The 16,267-nt window shown below is 38.6% G+C and overlaps 1 protein-coding gene across 1 annotated transcript in view; it reads left to right on the forward strand.

Moving 5' to 3' along the window:
* Nucleotides 1–16,267, forward strand: part of WDR72 (WD repeat domain 72) — a 179,077-nt gene that overhangs the window by 104,282 nt on the left and 58,528 nt on the right. Inside the window, exon 17 of the mRNA XM_065412337.1 lies at nt 1,704–1,890. Within this exon, the coding sequence (XP_065268409.1) occupies nt 1,704–1,890 (187 nt within the window). The remainder of the gene's footprint in view (nt 1–1,703; nt 1,891–16,267) is intronic.

Raw genomic sequence — 16,267 nt, forward strand, 5'->3', positions numbered from 1 at the left:
AAAGATATTTTACAAACTGGATGGGCCAGATCCTGTCCCCCTTTGTGCTGCTTCAGTAAAGCAAAGAGGATGGACATCTGACTAACAGCTGACTGGGGATTCCCTCTGGATACAGGAATTCCCAAATGATTAAAGCTGGCATAGCCAGCTCTACATTATATGTTCCTGGCCCCATGTGTAATATAGTAGGCTCGTTGGGTGAATGGAAAGAGTGCCTTGAGCTTTGGCAACCTTTGGCCAGAAGAATGGTTAGAGTAGCTCCAAGGTTGCTCCATACTGCATCAGAGGTGACCTGGCCCCTTGCTATCCCCAGATTTGGGGAATTGCAATGGTGATATAATGCCTTCTTTGCTCCCTTCCTATCATGTCTTGCACTGAGCACAGCACAGCCAGACCCAAAGATCTGTCTTTACATGTATACCATGCAACACTGAAATGCAGCCACCTCTAGGATGCAGGGCAGCAGTCAACCAATACAAAGCTTAGTGTACTATAGTTGAAGAAAGAGACATTTTAGAAAAGAACTCCTGAAAAAAGTCCTTTCTCATTAAAAGAGCTATGAGATTTTTAATCTCCCAGTAGAGAAGATAGGGTTTGGGGCTTAAGGTGTCATCCAAAATCATGTGGAAATTTAACACATTAAAATATGTGAAAACATGTCAAGCCTTAAACACACAAAAGCGATTAACAGTTGTGTGTTGAATCTCAGCCAATTTATACCTTGATAGTGAAACATCTGTTTTCCATCCAGTGAGTCTCAGAGCATTGGGGATATTTTTAAACCATACTGTGGTACCTAGGCACAAGGATGAAGGAGTACTACAAAAGCTTTAACAGAATTCCCATGCTGTACTAGATTTAATTCAAAACGTTCAGCCTTATTAATTCAAAATAGATTTTCTGTGTTTAATTCATATTGAAATGCAGTGACACCACCAAGCAAGGGCAGAAATAATCAACTGCCAGAACATACTGCTGAACTCACATTGCAGGCCAATCGTAATTCCAGCAGATATGTAACCTTTCCTTTAGGGTAACAGAAGTTCTGTGGAGTGCTTTCTTCTCCTTCCTTTTGAAAAAGAATATAGCACCAGCCTGGCTGAGGTGCAGCTGCAGGCATGTGATACCAGTGCTAATAGCAAAACATTAATGCAGCTTTCTGCACTGAGGATTAAACAACTGGAATTCTAAGAAGGCAGAGCCAAATCATGAAGTCCTTATGCAGTCATTACTCATTGCTGCCCACAGCATGTAACAAATTGGAGAATTTTCATACTAATCATACCGAGTCTGATCCCCAGCTGGTGTAAATTAGGCAAGTTTTATTGAAGTCAATGAAGCTATGCTGATTTACACGAGCTAAACATCTGACCCACAGTCTCTAGTATACTAATTTATTGGAGCTTTTAGTTTATAGTAAAGCAAGTGAAAATTAAAAACTCGTGCTGTACGATAGTCATCATTGACAACAGATAATACCCAGCTACTATCCAGTTAACTGTTATTTTTTAATCTAAGTATGGGAAGGAAAGTGGTGGTATCTCATTTATCACTAGGTGGCAACTCTTGGCAAATGTTGACTTTCTAATGGCAACTATTATAGCTGTCTTAAATTGTGTTTCTAATATCAGCATTTGAAAAAAAAACCATGTAAATAATTAAAAATACAAATATCTTCCACTAATAATCTGCATCCATGACAGATTATTGAGGTGATACAAGCAGCGCTACTGGCAGAAGTACAAAGAAGTATGAAAACCTTGAAAAAGACATCAATCAGCAATCAACCAGTGACGGTGGTAGACAATGGAAATGGTGAGGTGCAGACACTGGCAAAAACTGAGCAGACAGAGCAGATGGTGAAATGCATTAAAAACATTCCCTTGCCGAGTAAGTGCAAAATTTATTGGCATATTCTTTCATCACAACTTTTTCTAGTACTTAAACCATGTTAAGAATATGAGTTCATAATATATTATTTCTCTACAAGACAAGACAAGTGCCCTGTTTCTGACCTACCAGCCTATCAATTTTCTCATACAATTGTCAGGTATTCAAAGGACAGCCACATTCTATTATTATCATATTTAAGTAATGAACATTAAAGAAGAAAAGGTGAGGATTGTTTTTGTTAAAATGTTTTTAATAGTTAATCTGATTGAAAACAAATGAAGTAAGTGTGTTTGGAGATAAAATCAGTATATTACAAATTTGAAATGAAGAGATTTTAAAATTTATCATTTTTCAGTGAGAATAGGCTTTTACTATACTAAAAAATTAATTGCTTAAACTTTATAACTTTGTAATGTGATATGGAATCTTTTCTTTTTTAGCACTAGAGCCTATACAATAAGCAATCAAATGAATTTTACAGTTGGATCATTTCATTTTACAACAAACTTAATCGTTGTAACTTTATAATGGTACTAATGTTTATGGTAGGAAAAGATTGAATCTGAATTTATGTTATGAAGTGATATCCATTTTTTTAGCCCATTAGCTGAGTCTTGAAATTAAGTGACCTAAATTTTAGATCTAATGTTATTAGTGAGCCTTCTCTGAGGAAGCTAATTTATAATCTCATTGAGTGTGTGTTTCTGTCATGAAAATTTGTTACCAATCTACTTATTCCAGGACACTAAAAATGATCAGTGATGCATGTTTCAGGTCACAAAGAAAAATTACATCTTGGACTGTTGTATTAATACAAAAATGCTAAAGCTTTGAATAATTATCACTTATGAAGTTATATTTTGCTTACACTGGAGTTCTTTTTAATCCTTTTATCCTTAAGAGGTTGGGGACAGAATAATTTATGAAAGTCCCAGCCCCAAAGTTCAGATCTGGATTTGGATGCAAACTTCCTTAGAATCTGGGGTTTTGACTTGGTCCGTTACAGAGAAGCTATCTGGGAATTTTAGATCTGCATTGAGACATCTGCAAATTCAAGAATGTTTAGAAGTTGGACTTTGGTTCAAGTCCTTGGCTATTTTAGCAGGTGAAAATACACTTTTATTATATAAATTGTGACAGAAAAGATCATTACAAAATATAGTTGTGTTTTTCACGAATTAAGGTGAAGTCATAATGATAATTCCTAGGGACTAAGGCCCAGATTTTTAAAGGTGTATATATAGATGTTTCTGTGCTCAGCGTCTCAGTGCTTAAGTTTCATTTTCAGAAGGGATTTAGGCATTTAGATGTCTAAATCCCACTATCAATGACATTTAGGCTCCTAAGTGCCTAAATCACTTTTGAAATGAGATTTTTGAAAAAGAGCCACCTTAATACCTCTAAATATCTGGACCTAAGTCACACCAAGTCATAATTTAAGTGGACAAATTGTGTCAAGAACAAATCGTGTCAAACCAACCTGATAGGTTTCTTTGACAGGGTAACAAGCCTTGTGGATGGGGGGAAGCGGTAGATGTGGTATATCTTGACTTTAGTAAGGCTTTTGATACTGTCTCATAAACAAACTAGGGAAATACAACCAAATGGAGCTACTATAAGGTGGGTGCATAACTGGCTGGAAAATCATTCCCAGAGAGTAGTTATCAGTGGTTCACAGTCATGCTGGAAGGGCACACCTGTCTAGATAATACTTAGTCCTGCCTTGAGTTCAGGGGACTGGACTAGATGACCTCTCGAGGTCCCTTCCAGTTCTATGATTCTATGGAGTTACTCTGAATGTACACTGGTATAAATGAGTAGAACTTGGCTCATGGCATGTTTGGTTGGTTATGACTGTGTTTTGTTTTTATCCGTGTTACATGCAGGTTAGTCAACAAAACTCAGTTGAGGAACTAAGTTACTAAAATTTTGGAAGGACATAAACAATTACATATGTTAATGAGCATAGTATTTATATTTACTGTATATTGGATGGGATATAGTCTTTTTTCACAACCTCTAGTATAGACTGTGAGCCCGTATTATTCTGAATAAAAGGATATGGTATGAAATAATATCAATTTTGCAGCCATTTAAAGTATTGTGGAGAAACTGTGAACACACAAAGGAAGGGGAAGAGCTGTTTGAAGTTGTACATTATAACAGTATACAACATATTGATCTACTGTTTGTTCTCTTTTTCCATTTAGATTTTTGCTAATTGTATTATATTGACATAATATGCAAGATGTAGCACAAATATATTTCTAATAGTCAGCAAGGCAGCCAGGCTGTGTATACATTATAAAACTAACTGGTTTTGTGTATTATACACTCTCCTGTCAAAGGTTTTTCTTAGAATATTGTTATAAACAAATCTTTTAGAACATATGGGCTAGCCAGTGATGTTGCTAGAAGTTTATTAAACTGATCTAAGAGTAAGTCCACATGCTGTATAAATTCAATTTTTAACCATCCATTTGATAAAGCACTTCTCACTTCTCATTTTATGGATTGTAGTGTAGTTTTCAGGTTGTATGACATCAAGGTAAGTGCTAAATATTGTCTCAAGTCTTTAACCCATAATTCAAGGTTAGGAAAATGCACTGTGAAGCAAGTATATGAGTTTTAGCTGCCATTATCATTGTATTGTGTTTTTGGTTTACTGTGATTAACAACAAAGGTCCAAATCCTGAAATATTTAACCTGTTTTTACTCAGCAGATGCTCACTAAAGTCAGTTGAGCCTTTTTTTTTTTTTTTTAGAGGCTGAGATTTGAGTTTAGGATTTGACCAGAGGTTAGTATTACCTTTTAAGATTATAGCTTATTATACAGGCTGAAAGATTTGTCTCCTGAACTTTGTGGATATAAATGATAATATTTAGACATCTAACTATTTATTACACTTATTAATGAATTAGAAATGTCATCACTTTTGCCTGCAATTAAATGCAGGCACAATTATTTGTTGCCTGGGCAAAGAAGTCATGTAACATATTGTTTTGAAAAATAATTCTGAAGAATTAATAAAAGAAGTGATTCCAGTAATGCACCCCCGGGAAAGAGAGAGATGGTCTTTTTCTCTGCCAGAACCCAGTAGGTTTTCTATGTGTGTGTGTGTTGTTGTTTGCTTGTTTGTTTGTTGCTTTATCAAAAGGACTCTCCTTCCCTAAATGGCCATGAGAAAAGAATATGAAAACAGGGATAACACTTTCTTATGTTAGGCTGAGGGTTATTCAGTTGGGGCCTGATTCAAAACCTGTTGAAATTAATTGGAATCTTTCCACTGATTTTGGTGGGCTTTGTCTCAGTCCTTTAGTAAAGCAGGGGTCTTCTCATAAGTTTTCTTACATGCCTCACACTTCTGTAACCAAAGATGTATTTTTAGTTTTAAGCCTTCTAGCCTCTTTCCTAAACAAAGTGAAAGAATCCCAGAGTCATTTCTCAAGCAGATCTCCACTGTGCTACTGTATTGCTCTGCCAGGCCAGTCAAGAGCAATAGCTCTAAAAAGTTGTCAAATAATTTAGCTATTCTCCTGTGAGACCATGGGCAAGTCTTGTAGCTTCTTTGTGACTCCATTCCCCAGCTGTACAATGGGATAATAGTATTTCTCTACCTCACAGGGGTATTATGATGGTAGATACATTAAAGATTGTGGGGCATTCAGACACCAGAGTGATGGGGGGGGCTGATATAAATGGGTAGATGTGTCATGTTATTCTAAAATAATGTAAATAATTGATGAAGTGATGCAAATATTGAAGAAGTGCTGTATGATGTTAAATAGTAGCATGGACTTTATTCCTAAATATTTAACATTATTATTGACTGACTTCATTTTACTCTGTCTCTGTAGCAGAGAAGGCTATAATTTAATGGTTAGTAAATGCTTTAAATATGCAAAAATGCATATAAATCACACTATAAAGGTTAGCTTGCAATAACTTCTGTTTTTGTAGTCTGAAATTCCTGATTTAAGAAAGTGTTAATGGTTCAAGTTTTCAAATATATTTAAAAGCTGTTTGCTATAACACTGTTTGCATGTAGTTTGAATCTCTTCCCTCCCTTAGATAGAAAAATTGGTTCTTGGTGAAAAGAAGAGTTTGCTGATAAACACATCATTATGAAATTAATAGTGGGGTTTGAATTTTAAAGTTGCTTAAACTGCTGTTTAATAAAAATGAAACAGATACACAAACCTTTTAAATAATCATCTTTATTACATAAATAATCTTCAAAGACTTTCATCTACACAATGAACTAATATAGCAATATGTTTTATTAAAACAGAGAATCATATTCAGACAGTAATGGTATATCAATGAAAAGCTCCACATAAAAGCTTCTATTCAACAGAAAAGTTCAGGGGCCTTCTGCAGCAGAAGGTCTGAGAACAGACTTCCACTGCCTGCTGAGTTTTTCAGAAGGAAATCTGTCTGGTTGTGGAAACCATTTAAGATGTACTTTATACACTCCTCCCTGTGCGTTCTGTGACAAGGTCTTTATCTGTAGCAAATGAATCCTCCCTACCCCCTGTGAGGTCTTGCTTCCTGATTAAGAAGGTGCGGATAGTGTGTGGTGTGGAGGGGTGGCTGTGGAATTATTTTTCAAAGATCCTTCTTGTTGTCAGCCAGGTATCTGTTCACATTTGGCCAAATACCCCTCTGTGGCTTTTTGTTGTTTTTTAATACCCAGGGTCAAATTCTGCTCTGATTTAAGCACTATTTGTGCCCATTAACTTCACTGGGATTGCATGGGTTTTAAATCAGAACTTGGCCTTGGTCTGTTGATTTGCTGAGGGTATCATCTTCATTCTGTTATTTACTGTTAGTGGTATTAATGTCATGTGTATGGATGGGTAAAGTATTCTTGCAGAACCCTAAACTCTGATGGTATTTGAACATTGTTCTCTCAGGAATCAAGCCATCCTTTATCCCTAGATGCAGCATCAACACCAGACTCCACATTTGGATAACCCCCCCACACATTTGCCCTTGAGGCTGATTGTTCCAAGTCTGTGTCTGGGTCTATGCTCATTCCATAAGCAATATACTTTTCCTGAATCCTTTTCTCTGTTGGCTGGGTTCCAGACCCAGCAAAAAGATGTACATTGACCAAAATCTGGGCTGTGGTGAGCATACTTGTGTGCAGCTATCGCGTGATGGAACATTTGAAATAGACAAAGAAAGAGACAGCTATCAGTGCCACTCTCTTCTGCAACTTGTGCTATTTTCCCATCATTTGCATGCTGACCATTTGTACAAGCAATGATAAAGTCAATGAGGGAGAAAAATTAGAGAATGACTTGCACTAAGGAGAGAGAGAATGAGAAGAGATTCAAGAGGAGAGAGAGTGGGGCAGGACAGATACTGAAAGCCCCAAGAAATGGGGGGGGGGGAGAGGGAATTGTACATGAAACATGGCAGCATAGGCATGTCCAAAACATCACCAGTTTGCTAATGTTAAACTTAATCAGCAAATTGGTCGTTGCCAAAATCTCAAAGATAGGATTTTGAACCCATTTTCTGATATGAAGAATGTAGGGGCAATAGGATGGGGTAAGTAAGTAGGAGAGGAAAGGAGGAAGTCTTAACAGACTGCAGGACTGAGATGCAGTAGAAAAGAGAAACCAGTAAAAGCAGAGGTACTAAAGAGGCCATGTCTCCCCAAAACATAGGTTTTTGAGGATCATCAGTATGTGCTGCTTACTCTTTAGGACATATTTAAATCACACAAAAGAATAAAAAGAAAACAAATGTCTGGTAGAGACTAAAATGGGACTGACGAGTGCTTTTCAGTTCTGACAAAGTTTCTAAAGGAATAGCAAGCAACGAGTGAAGAGTTTGTATTTTGTTCTTGTTTTTCCTATTTGTGAAACTGACAAGAAGAGAAATTTCCCCTTTTCCCTTTTTATATGTAAATATTTCTGCAAGGCCCAAGCTATGTCCTATACATACAGCTTTAAAGATTTCATTGCCTTAGAGCAACTGGTAGTCCTCATTGCTCCTTTCTCAAAGTAGTTCCATTTTTCAAGAGAATTGAGATTGATTGTCTTCATGTTGGCATATGAAGATCTAGAGTATATCATCATCCCATCTCCCAGGTGTGTGCATTGACACAGGCAGATGAGAATGTGAAGGCAACAGCTTTATGAGCAGCAGCATGAATGGGTAGCACTGAGACAGTGCTAAAGCCCATTCTTCATTAACCCAAGTGTTTCCCCAGCCTTACTCAATGGGGCGGGTGCTGCTTTGTGTCAAAATGCTGTTTACAGAATGCACAGAGCAAAAAGGCTGGTTCTAGTCAAAGCAAAGAGACTCCTCACACTTCTATAATGCTGAAAGATGAATTGGTCCAACACTGCCAAGAGGCAGGTGTGTGTTGTAAAATAAATAAATAAATGATGATGATATGAATAATTCTTTGTATTTCTAGAGCTCCTTTCACCCAAGGATATCACAAAATTTACCAAATGAAATGATGTGTTAAGCCTCCCAACATCCCGGTGAACAGGAGAGTAACAGTGTGTAGTGCACAGGAGCCCCGAAGCACAATGTCAAAACAGGCCTCTTGCCATTCCCTGACCCTATCCACTCTTGAAATGTTCATCCAAACCAGCCCAATGCAACTCCTGAGCCAGCTGTTATCACCTCTGGCATTCCAGCTGGACTGGCTTCTGGGTCCCTCCTCTCCTCTTCCTCCATTCTTTGTCTTGCATCTGGGCTCCCGCTCATCCCCATCGAACAGTTCCTCTTCTCCCAGTCCCATGTCCCTGTAATCTCACCTTCCTTCCTCCTGCTTCCAGTCTTCCTTTGTTGCCTCTTATTCCTAGCTTTCTCCAAAGGCCATCCCCACTCCCAGTCCAAAAATATGTTCCTGTCTTCCATGCTTTTCTCTATTCCAGACTTCGTTGCTTGTTCTCATGCTGGGGAAGGGCCCTGATGGCCTGAATATTTACACTGCTTTGCTCTTCACCACTATTTGGTTCAGCCACCTCAAAGCTTTTTGGGTCTCTCAGGGAGCAGATGTCACTTCCACTGGCTACTCAGAAGCTAAATGGTGATAGTGAGTAGCTGCAGAGGCTCTGAGCCGTGGAGACTTTTGGAGAGGAAGGAGGTACAATGCTAAATGTCTGTAGCAATGGACTTGTGGACCAGACCTTAGTCTTGGGGCACAGTCCCTGTATTCCTGTAATTGCTGGGGCTGTGATTCTCCCTGGCCCTTGTGGGGGGGAGAAAGGGGAGCAGGGAAGGCATGCTCTCTCCTGGTGCCCTTTTCCCTCCCCCATACTCCCATGCCAGGACAGGAACTGATTGATCAGAACAATGAAATAAAACAAGGAACATATGGAGCAAGACGTCAGATGGGGAAATGAGAACAACACTGTAGGTGGAGGCAAGATTATGCAGGGACTTGGAAGTGAGGTTGGTGAGCTTGAATTTATTAAGAGACATCAAGTCAGTGATTGGAGTCAAAATTGGGAAAATAGGGTTAGAGTTGTGGGAGAGGAAAATGACACTAAATATAGGATGAACTGGAAAGATGAGGATAGAAGAGTACCATATTCAAGGTGAAAGATAAAGGCATGGAATAGGACTTGGGACAGTGAGAAAACAGTGGATTTTGGTTCTACTTCAAAAGTAAGTATGGGGAAGGAGATGACAGGAGAGCCAGGGATTACACTGAGGTTGAGAAACTTTGTGATAGGAAGGATAGGAAAGTTGTCAATGCCAATAGAGGAGAAATGCAAAGAGGAATTAGGCGAAAAGATAAATTCCATTTTAGAGAGACTGAGCCTAGATGGTGGTAAGATGTCCAAAAAGAAAAGCAGCTGGAAATGTGAGGCTGCGCAAAGAGTGGAAAAATCAGAGGTAGGAAGCATGTTTAAAGATTATGCACATAGAAATTGTTTTAGAATCCATCAGGGAAAATAAGGTCAAAGTGAAAAAGTATAGAAGAAGAAAATAGTATTTGTGCACATTTTGTGTGACTACATGCTTTTTCCGGGTGTATTCAGAATTTTGACCCTGATCCTGCTCCCATGGAAATCAAGGGCAAACTCTCATTTATTTCTAGAGCTGATTAGAAAAAATTAGCAGTTTTCAGTTGGAAAATGTAGTTCTGTCAAAACTGTAATGTTTCATAAAATTATGTTAATTTTCCCAGAATTTTGTTTTGGAGTAAAAAACAAGAGAATAAGTTACAACAGTGTTGAAACATCCCATTTAAGTATTTTTGGAATGAAGCTTTTTGATTTTTCTAAAATGGCCTTTAAAAAATTACATCACATAAAGAGTCAAAATTGAAACTAGACACTTTTATTTGGTCAAACAGAAATGTTTCAACTGCACTGAAATGAAATTTTTTTAAATTTTCTTTTGTGTAGAATTTCAATTTTTTTTTGGTTTGTTCTGAATTGGAAAGAAATTGTCTGCAAAATGGAATTTCTGTTCCCCAGCCAGCTCTGTTGATTTCATTACAAGCAGCAATGCACTCTGCAGAAGCAGAATGACATGCACAGTTATAGACCATGGTTTGAAAATGTGACCCCTTACACAAGTTCATGGATAACAGAATAATTTTAAAATACTGTAGGCACTTGTTTTTTTTACTTCTCAGAGTCAAGCCATTGTTTGGTTTGTTTTAAATCTTGACATTGACAATTATTATCTGATAGACAGCATCACAAAGCTATTAGAAATGATTGCATAATCCACATCAACATATCACCACTGTTAATGAGAATGGTATTCATTGGTATTTTATTTTATATCCCTCTAACAGCAAACCAATGAGTTAAGCATTCTGTTTGATGAATGGAGTTTGAATATAAGCCACTGACAGCAATTTGCTTTGTCCTGTACTGAATATGCATTAAAATGAGTATATTTTATAGTAGTTTCATATTACAAATATTTCCAGTAAAAGAATACAAATCAATTTTATTTTTTAGTATCTAACCTGCGGCTTAACTCTGCCACTATATCATCTCATATATATATTCAATTAAAATTGTACTTTGATCCAATATTCTTTAATATTAGTGGTCAACTATTAAAGGAAGCAAGCTTGAAGACCAATTGTAAAACTACAGCTTATTTCATTCCTTGCTCCATATATTTTACCAGAGAAGTCCTTAATGTAACAGAAATCAGATTTGGTGTGTATTTGTAACAGAAATCAGATTGTACAGGCGCCACCTCAGACTTCTCCAAAACATTAGAAGAGATAGGATTCCACCAGGACATAGTTCAAGAAAACAGTAAGGAAGCCATACATTTTAAATACAGCTGCATAGTATTTGTTGTTGCAGAAGGCTTTTATCTGGAGCAGCTTAATAACCTTGGCAGATTTTGGGAGCTGTTTTTACATCATTCTATGAAAAATATATACATCATGTTTGTGTATATGTATCCCTAGCTATCTGCATGCATAGTTAAAGTGTAACAAAGTAATGAGCAAATTATAAAGTATTAATTATTACGTTATGTTCTGTCAGGTCAACTTTATCATTCATCAGTCATAATTGCATTCATTTTATTTACTACAAGAGGTATGCTTCCTGATGGTGTGTGTATGTACAGTTCAGTTTTATAACAAATAGGGTTCCATTTTTATTTTAAATTATAAAACATTTTTATTATCCTCAGTTGTATATTGCCCCAGATGAATGAGAGATTGATAAATGAGATAAAGATGATTATTTCTGGAAGTCCCACCAAACCTCAGTGTCACAGGAAATGGTGATGTACTGAAAAGGATGTTAATACCTACATTTTTACCCTTCCAGGGTCTGACCTAACCTCTTCCACCCTCTGATCCCAGCTGGAAGGCCCACTTTACCTAGGGAAGGAAACCAATAGAATTTGATGTATGGCCCAGATACCTGAAACAAATGACTAATAAGTAGTGCCTCCACCAGAAATGGTAAAGAAACATAGCTAAGATTATGAAAAACCTAACACGTAAACAGAAAGAGATGTTTAAAGCTTTACATACAAAGAGACACATAAAAGAAGTGGACATTTGTAAATCTAAGAACCAAACTCCGCCCCCCCCCCCCCCCCCCCGCAAAATATTGCAGTTGGAAGGGAGCCTTACCCATATCCCTCTGCTTTCCTCAAAACTCACCTTACCTAAGGAGGGAGATAAAAAAAATCTCGTATATGGCCCAGACCCCTTAAACCAGGGCCTGATAAGTAGTACAACCCCTAGAAATGATAAAGAACTACAGCTAAAATGTAAGAGAGAGAGACAGAGATTTTAAAATATATGCAGTGAGATGTGTTACAGGAAAAATGATCTAATGTGAACTAAAGAGCCCCAGTACATTTTAGTTAGAGAGGGTCCTGACCCAAGCCTCTGGGCCGTCCTTAGTCCATCCTCGCTTAGGGCAGGAAACCACTATAATTTGGTACCTGGTCAAGAACCCCTAAGCCGGAAGCCTGATCTGTAGAGCCACCCCTAGAATGATGAAATACAGCTAAAAGCATGAGAACAACTAAAATGTAAAAAGAAAGACAGCTGTTTTAAAATATGTACAAAGAGACGTGTTAAAGGAACTAGATGTTTGTAAATCTAAATGTTAACTAAACACAATAATATGTTTTCCCACTTGTATAATTATAGAGGACCCTGATCCTAGCCCCCTATTATCCCAGCATCCTGATCAACTTGCAATAAGCACTAATAGGATTTATTATATGCCCCCAGTTGCCTAAGCCAGTGCCTTAAATGGTAGCGCCACCCCTAGGAATAAAAAAGAACTTCAGCAAAACCCAGGAAAAGTATAAGAAAAGCTAAAATGTAAAAAGAGAGCAAGACAGGTGTTCTAAAATGTGTGCAAAAAGAGTGGTTAAATGAGGGGGAAACAGTTTGTAAATCTAAGTGTTGACTAAAAACACAGCAACATGTTTTCCCTTATGCCTAATTAGAAAAAAAATTGTAAAATAGTTAGGTATTTATAATTATACCTAATAATTGTGATATCAGTTACATAGTTTCCTTACACATTTGTTCTTAGATAGCAAATATTAGGCTTTTTATTTAAAGGTAAAAGAATTGTTGATATCCTTGCATTCGTATTAAGAGGGAGCAAACACAAGGGAATACAGTAGAGCTGTAGTTTTGAAGCCTATTGGGGCTTGTATTTTTGTACAAGTTCTGTCAGTGATTTTTAAAAATTGGTTCATCCCATTTGGCCCATCTTTCCTCAATTGTTAATCTAATATAGGCAAATAGGTCACTCCATTTCTCTTAAATCTTTTATGTTGGTTCTGTGTTTTTGCAACTAAAGTGATACTAAATCTAATTCTAATCAAGAGATGGGGCTGCAGGGGATGACAGGTGGCTCCAGGCTGGGAAGGGGCATCTCAGTAGTTCATACTGCCATTCCTATGGCAGCTGGTGCGCTGTGCACCAACGCTCCTGCCCAGGTGCCGGTGCCCAGTCTCATCCTCCACCCTAGTGGCTGGCGCCCTGTCTGCTCTCCTGCCCTCCAATCCAGGTGTTGTGTCCTCCACCCTGGTAGCTGATGCACATGCTCTTTGTGCCCCTCCCCCAGGTTCGGTGTCTCCACCACGACCCATGATGTCTGGATGGTAGGTCCAGGCTGCGCTGGGGAGTCCTACCCCCATCTGGTCACTGGCCTGCTCACATGTGCGATGGACTAGTGGCCACTCCAGTCCCTCCTCCACAGAGGTGGAACATAGCTGGGTCCTGCTCTGCTCTCACCTCCACAAGATATTGTGGGAGCAGAAAACATCGGGGGGTGGGGAGGGAGAAACATAGATCTGCTCTCCCCAATATGTCCATTGTGGGGGCACTAGCCTCCGCTGGTTCCACTATCTCTGTACAGGGAAGCTGTCATGAGGTTGCAGCTCTCCATTGTAACACAGATACCTGATAATAGCTTTTGTAAGACAAAGAGAATAAGTGATAATGACTGAAATACTAGTACAGGGGTAGGTAACCTATGGCACGTGTGCCGAAGGCAGCACGCGAGCTGATTTTCAGTGGCACTCACACTGCCCAAGTCCTGGCCACCGGTCCGGGGGGGCTCTGCATTTTAATTTAATTTTAAATGAAGCTTCTTAAACATTTTAAAAACCTTATTTACTTTACATACAACAATGGTTTAGTTATATATTATAGACTTATAGAAAGAGACCTTCTAAAAATGTTACAATGTATTACTGGCACACAAAACCTTAAATTAGAGTGAATAAATGAAGACTCGGCACACCACTTCTGAAAGGTTGCCGACCCCTGTACTAGTAGGAAGGCTGCACAGATATGGTGGGAGACCTCTCCCTCCCTTCCTCACTCTTTATACAAAGCTTTGATAAGATTAATGCCTTCTAGTAGCTGTCTTTGTGGAAAAGTTAAGGCATATGCCCTTTTTACTTAATAGAAAAGCTTTTCCAGTTTATAATCCACAACATTGTTTTAGAAAACAATATATGTGCAGGAAAACGCACACCCAGAGTCCATGTGAAAACAAGGCAATCAACACAGAACATTAAACAGACACACAGAGAAGCACAGAAGGCCACCCATCGGTAGTGCTTACACACATTCACGGGACTTCAGAGAAACCAAACTAAAAGTCATGATAGCCCACCATGCATACTTGAAAAGTCTGCATAGATTATTGTGCATGTATAAAGTACATGTACAGACATGACACAAAGTATACCAGGACACCAGGCCTCTATTCAGTCATCTGAACCATCCAGTTAATTAAAACAGACCCAGGCACATTGTTATGGGGTTGAAGAATTGAGAAAACCATTAGACGGCATTGAACAGGGAAGTGTTTTGCCCTAGCTACTTTGGTTTTTTTGTTCCAACAACTTAATCTAGAGCATGAGGAGTGTTAGAACACAGGGCAAAGCCTGATGACTAGGGGCCTGTAACATACTGGATCCCAACCTCATTACCGCTGATAGCAAGAGGGAAATACTATGAAAACCCCAAAACCTATAGCACCATGATCCTTCAAGCTGAAACTGATTAACGTACAAAAATGTTAGTAAAGTCGTTACTAGTGAATCTCTCATGCTCTCCCTTTGAATAACAAGCCAACGGTATAAAGCACCACTTCACATAGTCGCAGGGACACTCCCGACTATATACCTACACCCCATACACAAACACACATGGTCCTTGCCAGAGGAGCAGATACCATTGTTTTGATAATATACATATAAAATCATGTATATATTTATATATGAAACTAAATGTGCAAATGTCTTAATCTTACCTCTTCCCTTTTTGACACCTGGCCCCACCCCAGTGTGACTAAATTGGAAGGTCTTCCTTATGTAAGGAGGGAAACCAATGGACTTTTTAAGTGCTGTACCTGGTTAAGAAAGTGTTGCACAGTCATTGTGTTGCTTGATAAGGCATGTGGATTAAAGATGGAAAAGCCTAAGAGGCCGTTGAATCTGCCTTGCTCCTCTCCCCTCCCCCCCCAGTCAAGTAGCTCATGAAGAGATGTTACACAGGCGAAATTGCTGGGGGCTGAGGAAACACCCATTCTGCAGACACAACCAGGGCTTGAAACCTCAGAACCTGTCTTGAGAGCCACGAAACTGTGATAATTGATGATGAAAATGATCACAAGGGCAGTGCAGAGGAGGAGCATGACGACAATCCTTGGACACAGCATTGTCTGAGAAACCAGACAGGAGAACCCTACAGTTCAAATGTCAGGGTGTACGGAGACAAGTCACAGGTAAGTTGTATATAAGAATGTTTTAATGGGTTGAAGTTAAAGGTGTGGGTGCTGGGGATAAGAATTGATCATGGATCAATTGACTAAGGAGTTTAGCTCATAATCAAAAGGATGATGGATCAAGACCATCCAGAGGGCAAAAAAATTTAAGCCATGAGATAAAGAAGTCTCTTGATGCAAAAATAAAGGTTTTAAAGCATGTTATAAAAACTAAAATGTTGATTTTTTATTTTAAATCTCTCAACAGCTGAGCAGTGGTTCTTCAGAGGCTTTGGAGAATCTGGACACTGACAGACTTAAAGGCACAAATGGATTAGGCCTGCCCTGCTTTCACCAGATCTGAAAGCAGATGCTCACCAGGATGCTGAGAGAGAGAGGAAGCTAATTTTACAGACATGTACTATCTAACTTTGAGGAAGGAATTTGGTATTGAACCAGTGCTGGTCCATAACCTTAGAACTAGTGTCTGCAATTGTACAAGCTGCTGTGCATGGACGCATTAAGCACTGTCTGAAAGAGATGTTTGAGGATTGTTAAGATTGTGTCATAGATGCCCCCGGGCAGTGCAGTCATGATGGTGTGAACTGGTCTTCAGAGGACTGAACTTTATTTATCAACCATAAAATCAAAGACA

The sequence above is a fragment of the Emys orbicularis genome, chromosome 10, assembly GCF_028017835.1.
Source record: "Emys orbicularis isolate rEmyOrb1 chromosome 10, rEmyOrb1.hap1, whole genome shotgun sequence".
In the NCBI taxonomy this organism is placed as follows: Eukaryota; Metazoa; Chordata; order Testudines; family Emydidae; genus Emys; species Emys orbicularis.